The sequence below is a fragment of the Benincasa hispida genome, chromosome 6 (assembly GCF_009727055.1).
Source record: "Benincasa hispida cultivar B227 chromosome 6, ASM972705v1, whole genome shotgun sequence".
Classification (NCBI taxonomy): domain Eukaryota; kingdom Viridiplantae; phylum Streptophyta; class Magnoliopsida; order Cucurbitales; family Cucurbitaceae; genus Benincasa; species Benincasa hispida.
The window spans coordinates 42360364-42370191 of record NC_052354.1 but is presented as its reverse complement, the minus strand read 5'-3'; the positions used below and the strand labels follow the sequence as shown (position 1 = coordinate 42370191).

The following is a 9828-nucleotide window of genomic DNA, read 5'->3' as shown; positions in this document are numbered from 1 at the left end:
GAGTATCTTATTGAAACTAAATGATCGATAGTTTTGGAGTACTTGAAGTCAAAAAAACTAGCAAAAACAAAAAGAAAAAATTTATAGATTGGACTCCTGTTAAAGATTCTATTGTTGGCTAAATATTTGTTTTAGGATTTTGGTTCCGTGGTTGACTAGGTGTTGTCACAGAAATTGTCACGAAATACATTAAACAATATGCCATTGCTGCAGATTATTTCTTCCTTATTTAAAAAATTTTGCAGTGTTATTTTATATGGATTTTTTCCTTTTTTATTGGTCTGTCGAATTCGTTTGGGTCAATCTACTTTTTCTACTATACCTATATATTTGTAAGTCCTTGCATTATTCGTGTAACAATACACTACCATGTTGTTCGAACTTACATTTAATCGTGCATAATCATTATTGAAGCTTTCAAAATAAGAAGTTTTCATGGTCTTAGGGGGAACTTAAGATTCCTCACTTGAGAAGGGATTCTCAATCTTAAGGGGAGCCTAGGACTTCATTAGGTGAGAAGGAGTTCTCCAAATAAGGAGGAGCTTAAGTTATATCAGTGAAGCATATTCACAAGTAAAGGGAAAGATAACATCAAAAGAGAGAGAGTCACATACACTAAGGGGAATTGAAGTATGCTTCACTTATATTAGCATACTTAGGAGAACCTACTTTCAATTGAGAATGAGTCTCTCGTCTAGGGAGAGCCTAAGTGATCAGTGAGTTAAGCTCTACGTGTGTCACTATAAATGCTCTTACTTTACAGATAAATAACTACATTGTAAATGCTTGACTCTTTAATGTTAGTGAGTTATTTTTTCCGAACACATTGCTCCCTAGATGTAGGTGGTTGATCACCGAATTAGTTATCAATCTTTGTATGTTCTTCCTTGATTTACTATTAGTTATTATTTTGTTGTCTCAATAAGTGCTTAAACATCCTATTTAACATATGTGATCTGTGTTATAAGTCCACTCTTAAATTTTCAACTCCAATGAGATAAGTGGATGACGATGGATAAAATTCTAAACAAACAAAAGCTCAAAAGAAAGTGTTAGAACATAGTTAGCTCAAAAGAAAGTGTTAGAACATAGATAAAGACTAATTAATAGTTTGCTTATGAGAGAGAGAACTTGATTATGGAGAAGAGTTTGTGAAGGAGATTTTTTTTCTTTTTTCCTTTTTTTTTTTCAATATTGGGAAGAGGGAACGAACCTCTTGACTCAAATATATAAGTGCTCAAAAGGGAAAAAAAATCTATCAAATAAATAAAGTAACTTTACTCATTTTCCTAACATGGTTTGATTTTATTGAATTTATTTTTCATAATTAGTTTAGCTTTTTTTCTTTTTTTTACTAAAATTATTAGTCTGGTTTGATCACCTAAATAGTACACAAAAGCTACTCTAATACTGAAAGGGTCATGTACAATTTGGTTTTCATAAAACTTAGAAATAAGCATATAGACTTTGTTTTTAACCCTAATGGAAAAACCTTTAAAACCAAATTATTATGTTTTTATTTAACTACATTCACATTAGAGATTAGTCATAAGCATATAGGTTTAATAGTTTTAACTTTCTAAAGATACTTCACAGAAGGTGAAATAGACGATGTATTTAGTTCACCATATTTTATTGAGTTAAAATTTCAATTGCACGATGGGCTAATCGGCCATTTGGCATAAGCATGTTTGGTGATGATTTTATTTTTAGTTTTCTATTTTTAAGATTTATACTCATTTTTTCATAAATTTCATACTATGATTCTCATATTTATTGAACAAACTTGAAATTTTTAGTTAAATTCTAGGAAAATTATTTCAAATCGTAAAGCTGTTGAAATATTTAGAAGATATAGCGTTGATAGACTTCTATCAGTATCTATCAGAAAAGTCTATCAGTGTCGATCAACGTCTATGATTGATAGTTCTAAATTTTTGTCATATCTTGTAAATATTTTGATTCATTTTTCTATATTTGAAAAAAAATCCTAAATTCTAATAACAGAAAGAAATATGTTTGTGAATTTTTTTTTTCTTCTCAAAGTTTAGCTTAATTTTTTTTAAGTATCAATGAGAAGTATATATACAAAATAGAAGAGTGTGGTTTTTGTAAGCTTTAATTTTCAAAAATCAATCTATTAAAAAAAATTGGGAAAATTAGCCTTTTGGTCCTCAAGTTTTGAAGAATATGTGTGTTTGATCTTAGAGTTTTAAAAATATACATTTTTAGCCCCCAAGTTTATAATAATAGACTCATTTGGTCCTTAAGTTTTCAAAATATATCTTTTTAGTCCCTAGTTTTTTTAAAATGGGTTTTCCTCAAATAACTTTATACTATTATTTTAAATAATTATATTATATTTTAAATTAGAAGAATAATTTCTAAAAATCATATCATCCCTAAAAACTATTTTTTTTCTAATTTTAAATATCAATCAAACAAAAAATACTTTAAAGATCTTTTAAACTTATTTTTATAAATTTGGGACTAAAAAGAATATATTTTGAAAAACCAAATAGACCTTTGATAAACTTGGGACTAAAAAAAAGTATATTTTTAAAACTTAAAAACTAAATACACATATTCTTCAAAATTTGGAGATTAAAAAGATAATTTTCTAAAAAAAATCAAAAATCAAAAACAAAAATTCAAATAGTTATCCAACCTATGAAACACAGATACTTCATGTGAGGCAAAAAAATCGACACGTATTGGATACCGATACTTCCAAATACTTCCAAGATACTTATCTAACACGTAATTTTGACTTATCTATTTCTACATGTACTTTTTTTTAAAAGCTCAAGTCTAAAACTAAAAGAAAAAAAAAATAAAAGACCAAACCCTAAAATCTTCTAATCTTCATCTTCACATGTGATTCCTCCACAAAGTTCACCAAAATATAAATCATTTGTATATCTTCAACAATTCAATGAATAAGTTCTGCTTATACTTTCATACTTCTCCCTCTAATCTTTTTCTTGTTTGTAATATGAGTAACTTTTCTATTACATTTTGTTAATTATACTTAACATCTTAGATGTTCATTTTTCTTTATTGTATTTCAGTGTTTGTAGTCTATTTTGTATTGTTATTATTAATTTGTATATTAAATTTATCTATATTCTAGATTTTTTTAAAAAAATATATATTAGACGTATTGTATAACCATATTTGTGTCCGTGCTTCCAAGTATCCAACCAAATGACACAAAAGAAAATTCTCAATCTATTTATTGCACATATATTCGTGACAGTTTCTCAGTCACGGCTCAAAAGACTCAATCGTTGAAGAAGAAAGAAGCTTTCAATCGGGAAAAATGGTGGCTTCCAATTTGAAATCGGAGACTATGGATCTGATGCAGAAGAGGACCGCTATCGAAGCCCAGATGAATGCCATCATTTCGCGCCTTTGTCAACCTGGCGGTCCTGGACTCTCTGGAAATCTTGTCGACTCTGAGGTGATTGCAATCACTTCTTTTCCCTCGATTTCCATGATCGATTCAAATTGATTGCAATTCCTCTGTGTTCCTTTTTCCTGATTAGGCTCTGTATTCTAAATCTGAAGTGAAAATTTTCGATTCGGATATTTTGACATGCTCGATTACAACTCTTTTCTTTTGAGGTTTTGTGGAGTAGCCTCTAGCTAACAACCACAATTGCATGTTTATTTTTCTAATTTTTGTGCTAGAAAGTTGTCTGAAAACTTGTTCATGCTCAATAGAAAATTTATAGTATATTATTGATGTTGAAAAACTTTGGTATATTGACCATGAATGAGGTTGGAATTTGTTTGGATTGCAAAATTACAAACAATGCTTGTTTTTCTGTAGAGTGGATAATAGTTTTTGGTAAACTTTAGTCCAGCAGAAGCTTGATTGTTGCAGTACCTTGATTAGATTTAGTTGGTTCAGAACTTACTTTGTACTCTATTTTTTAATTTCTTTTGCAGGGGTTTCCTCGTTCAGATATTGACATTCCAGTTATTCGGTCTGAACGTGGTCGGCTTACTGGTAGGGTGCTGATCTTTTCATTATAGACACAGTTTTTGGTGTGCTAAAAAGTGTGTTTTTTTTTCCCCTTATAAGAATAACAACTTTCATTGAGAAAAAATGGAAGAATATAAGGGCAAACAAAAATACCCCGCCCACAAAAGCAACCCCTTATATGAAAGGAGTCCAACTATGCTAAATGAAACCTATAGGGTAATTACAAATGGTCTTCAAAAGCGAAGCTCACAAAGAAACATGAAAGCGAATCATCGACCAAATCTCACTAGGGTCTTTATCCATACCCCTAAAACGTCCTACTATTTCGCTCCCCCCACAAAACCCAAACAATAGCACACACCCCTGCAAGCCACAAAAAGTGACCCCTCTCCCCCTAGGTAGATTGAAAAGGAACTCCTCGATCGTAGCAACAACATCCCGCTGACAAGTGAACGAAATGCCAAACTCCTGGACAAAACGCTCCCAAACAGAGCTAGCAAACTCGCAACACCAAAGAATATGATCCAAATCTTCCTCCACCTTCCGACAAAGGATGCAATAGATGGCCCAACAAGCGAAGAGAGCTTCCTGGAAAGACGAACCATCGTATTCGTACGGAACACTTGCCAGGTGAAAAACCTTACCTTCTTAGGAACCTTAATCCTCCAAAGGATCGAAAAGATCGAGACACCTAAAGGAGAATGGTCCACAAGACTCTGGAAAAATGTCTTACTAGAGAACCCTTCTAAAGGATTGGGTCTCCAAACCCTCACATCCCTTCTCCTTAGCCTAAAAGAGTAATTCTCAAGCAAAGAAAGAAGAGAGACAATGTCCAATGTCTCCCTATTGGAAAGGTTACGACGAAACCCAAAGAGAAGGAATAAGAATTCCCTGACCACACAAGAAAGTCAACAACAAAATGGTTTTTAAGATCCGACAAATGATAAAGTCTGGGATATAAGACTCAAAGAGGCCTCTCGCCCACCCAATGATCCTCCCAGAAATAAGTTTTCCTCCCCTCCCCCACCACACACTGGATTAACTCTACAAAAGGCGGGAGCTCTTTCGAGATATCCTTCCATAAATTCTGATGGGAACCTTTAGACCCCTTGGACAACCACTCAAAAGGATGGGGGTCGTATTTGCTTACAATAGTCTTATGCCATAGAGTTGGGCTCGGAATAGAAGCGCCACAACCACTTTGGTAGTAAGGCCTTCTTATGTAACCTAAGATTTCCAATCTCAAAACCCCCTGTTTCAACATACTTCTCAATGACCTCCCACCTAATCAAATGCGAGCCCTTTCCTTTTCTTTCCTCAACCCCTTCCCAAAGGAAGTCATACATTAACTTCTCTAGACTCTTACAAACCTTGCTAGGGGCTCTAAAAAGGGAGAAGAAATATACAAGAAGGCCAGACAAAACAAATCTTATCAAAGTAAGTCTTCCTGCCTTAGAAAAATACCTTTTTTTCCAAGACGCTAATCTCTTCCCAACTTTATCCACCAATGGATCCCAAAGAGCAATCGCCTTGGGATTACTCCTAAGAGGAAGACCAAGATAGGAAGAGGGAATCAGCCCAACCTCACACCCTACCAACTCCGACCATCTCTTAAGCTTCTCCTCCTCACAATTTCTTTTAAAAACAGCTAGAATGTGGTTCAAAGTTAAAAACGAGTTCTCATTACCCGAGCAAAAAAAAAAAAGTGTGCCATCTGCAAATTGGAGATGAGAAAGAGACACTCTTTCCTCCCCAACCTCAAAGGGGAAAAAAAATACTGCCTTCAATACACTTCCTCACCAAACTACTCATAATATCCATCACAAGAAGGAAAAGGAAAGGAGATAAAGGGTCTCCTTGCCTAAGGCCTCTTGTGGCCACCACTTTACCCCTAGGACTGCCATTTATAAGAAAAGAGAAAGTCACATTTCTCAAGCAGCCCCACATCCACATTCTCCATTTATAATCGAAACCTTTCTTCGCCATCTATCCAAAAAGTCCCAATCCACATGGTCATAAGCCTTCTCGAAGTCAATCTTAAATAACACTCCCTCTTTCTTACTAAGCCTATGCTCCTCTATAGCTTCGTTAGCCACAAGAGCTTGATCAAAAATCTATCTCCTGGCTATAAAAGCACCTTGTGTTTATGGGATTGTCGACGGGAGTACCCTTCTCAGGTGGCAAGCCAACTTTTGCAATAATTTTATGCACACTTGTAATTAAGCTGATCGGTTTAAAATCCTTCACCCTAGTCACGTTATCCTTTTTGGGAATGAGACAAATATACATTTCAGTCATCAATCTATCCAGAATACCCCTTTCAAAGAATTCCTGAAAGAAATTTTGGGTTTGCTAATAGTAACTTTGAGAGTAAAAAAGGAATTTTGTTTATAAACCCAGCTTTGATGGAGAGAAATGAAAGAACCTACAAGAACGTAAAAGAATTATCTGAATGAAGTAGCCTAACAAACTACAGAAAGGAACCTCAATCCATAAGAATGAAAATTTGTCGATTATTGCAAAAGTCCTTCGCTGCCGAAGCCCAAACGGACACATTAAATTTAATACTTTCCCACAACTCCCTTCGAATCTCTCACTCCCTCTAAAACTTCTAGAATTCCTCTAAAGCTAAATTCCCCAAATAATAGAAAAATGAGCCTGCCATATGATTTTGGCCTTCTCCTAAATCATAACCCGGCAGTCTTTACTTCATGCCAGATAAGACTCCAAAAACACCCCAAGAATCTGTACCAAATTAACTAAGCTTAGTGGGACCTCCACAGAATATATGTTAAGGTCCTCAGACGCTCCTCTGCGTAGAGAGCACCACTGAGGCCTCAAAAAGGATTGGTGCCCCAGCATGCAATCTGAAGTATTGTCTTTCTCATGAAAGATTGACTTGCTAGCAAAGAATTTATCCTTTCTAGGAATCTTCCCCTTCCAGAGTGAGACAAACGAAGGAGTGACAGGGGGGAATATTGACTTTCTCATGAAAGACTGCTTGCTAGGCAAAGAATTTAACCTTTTCAGGAATCTTCCCCTTCCAGAGTGAGACAAACGAGGGAGTGACAGGGAGAAGCAAGGGAACTATCAAAAGATAGAAGAACAAACTGGAAGAGAAGCCCTAAGAGGGGCACGGGGTACAGGAGCGCCCTTCTTCCCTGAAGAATTTAAAAGTAGAAGTAAGCCAGAGACCTCCAACAATTCACTGTCTTAGAGGGGAACAGCGAGACCCAAAAAGTTTTAGCAAGGCAGAGTAAAACATTTATTGAGTCGGTTCAAACTTTCCAGTGAGGTCTCTTTAATCTTAGAGGTATTGAATACTGTAATACAAAAAATTTTAAGTTGTCTTTAGGATCATCGTCAGTTGGAAATGTGTTCTTCTCTGTTCTGCAGCTGTGATGTATAAGGATTTGAATCAAAATGTGGAAGTTATTCTTATTCCTGTTGTTTTCCATAGTGAGATATTACTTCTGAATGCCCTTGTAATGCCATTATCTACTTGCGCTTTCATTTTGGATATTCTGTTTCTCAGCCAAGAGTAAAAAAACTTAATTGTGGATGGTGGGATTCAAATTAATCAGAAACTCACTATTAATGTCTTCATGATGCTAAAGATCGACTTATTTTCTTCAAGCATATCACTAAATGAAGATGTGTACAGTTTATAACATTTCTCACATAAGTTATTACACTTCGAAGTGTTGACCTGCTATTCTATTTTTTCAGAGCTGAGGAATGACCACATGGAGATCACAGAAAAGATTAATCAGAACATACAAGTTTTGCATTCTGCAAAGCCTGCTTCTAACTTGTCACTCTCTAGGGATGCAGGTAATTGTTAAGTAGATGTTATGCTACTAAATGACACTTATCATTTATCATTACATGTCTCAGTTCCAGCTGCGCTTGAATTTCTATTCCATAGTTAACTAATTCAGGTAGAGTTCAACACTTTAATGCTCATAGTTTGTTGCTTGACTCTCCTTTTTTGTGGGATTCTTTTTTTGTATACTCTTCTAAAGTTCAGTTTCTCATTATCAAAATATATATTCACATACACAATTTGGATTCTGCTTCGATTTACAAGGAGGAATTGGTCTTCATGAGTAATTCCTTTGGTTGGTTAATTTCCTTCCCTGATTCTTGCCAATTGTTACCTCTGTGTTGCCTACAACTGGCTTTGTGGGAGAATTTTTATCTTCCCTCACGTTCATGGTTTTCCTTTTCAAGAATTTTGTTTCTTATGAAACAAAAAGTGACAATAAAACAATAATGATGACCAGAATATTAAAAGCCATCACGTGCCTGCCAATTTCACAATTACATACATCCTGTTCTAGAATCATCTGCAGATATCCCTAATGAAAATTGTCTCAAGATGTTTGTGCCATTTGAATAATCATCATGGGATCAATCCTGATTCTATCTATCTCTTTCATCTATTAGGAAATACTGAGGGTTCAAATGGGTCATCTGTCACAACTGTTGCATCCCCATCCTCAAATGGTATTTCTCAGAGCGACTCTTCCACTACCATGGATATAGATGCAAATGGCGGTATACCTTTTGCACTGGTTGATGAAATAGCCAATGCATCGCCAGCAGCAGACGATGGATTACAACTAGGTGATCAAGTTCTTAAATTTGGGGATGTAGAGGGCGGTGATGATCTGTTGCGTAGGCTTGCCTCTGAAACACAGAGTAATCAAGGTCGTCCAGTTGCTGTTGTGGTTATGAGACATGGTACTCCGGTCAATTTGACTGTGACACCTAGATCATGGCAAGGCCGGGGTCTTCTTGGGTATGTGCATTGCTTGTCCTTTTTCACACTTGTTTAATTCCCAATTTCTCGATTTAATTGAGAAGATTAAATTAGTACTTGATGTAAAAAATGCTCTGTCAAATCCGAAGAAATTGCCCTTTTTTCAATAGCCATCTATTGACAACTGACACTAAGTTTTTGAAAATGAAGTGCATGTTTGGGAGTGATTTTAAAATGTAAAACACTTTTGTCATGTTGAATTCCAAAACACGTCTTTAATGACTCAATTCAATGTTTAATTCTACATTTTTTATCACATTTTTTGTACTATGAAAATTGATTTTGAATTATTAAGAACATTTTCGAATGGTTTTGAAAATATGGCAAATATGATCTGCTAGATTGACCGACCATTAATTAAATTCATTGGTACTATTGGGTGTTTGCAGATGCCATTTTCGGATGATGTAGCTGCCTTTACCCACAAGTTCAACCTGCCATGGTTGTTGATCTCTCTGCTCAACTCTTCTCCTGTTCTACACTATAATCTACTGGTTTAATTCTAGGTTCCATATATGTTTACAAATTTCTCTTTAACTAGTCTGGATTTATAATCCAGTGATTGCCCACCTAACCCCTACTTTTTTGTCATTTGGCATGGAAATTCTGTAAATTGAAATAACAGGATAAGTTCCACTTATGCAATTTTAGTCGTGTAAGCTCCTTATGAAGTCAATCCTTGTTTCTTTGTTGCTTTTAGTGGTAAAACTACCATAGAAAACATGTTACTCTTCTTGAATGAAACCAAAAGTTCTATAGTTTCTTGCTTTCATTTTCCTTAGCTTGTTTATTTTGAAGATTAAGCCAAAAATGGTGAGCTTTCTGTTTTTGAAACTAACAGATTTTATAGATTATAAGGAGTGGAAAGAGATAGATTGAAAAGATGCATCAAAAGCTAACGCTTGTCAGGCTTGCAATCTAGATTCGTTATATGTTTTCAGATTTACTGGATTTAATGAATATGTATTTTGGCAGACAATCTAAATTCTGTTTTTAATATTGTTTCAGTGTT

At 34.8% G+C, this 9828-nt stretch overlaps 1 protein-coding gene across 1 annotated transcript; it reads left to right on the top strand.

Annotated features, from left to right (window-relative positions):
• The first annotated feature begins 3198 nt into the window (after positions 1-3198).
• On the top strand, positions 3199-9574 carry LOC120079010 (26S proteasome non-ATPase regulatory subunit 9). Its single transcript, XM_039033176.1, has 5 exons — positions 3199-3463; positions 3955-4015; positions 7721-7825; positions 8441-8795; positions 9206-9574. The coding sequence occupies exons 1-5, from the start codon at positions 3323-3325 to the stop codon at positions 9225-9227; spliced, it is 684 nt and encodes a 227-aa protein (XP_038889104.1). The 5' UTR covers positions 3199-3322; the 3' UTR covers positions 9228-9574.
• Positions 9575-9828: the final 254 nt, after the last annotated feature.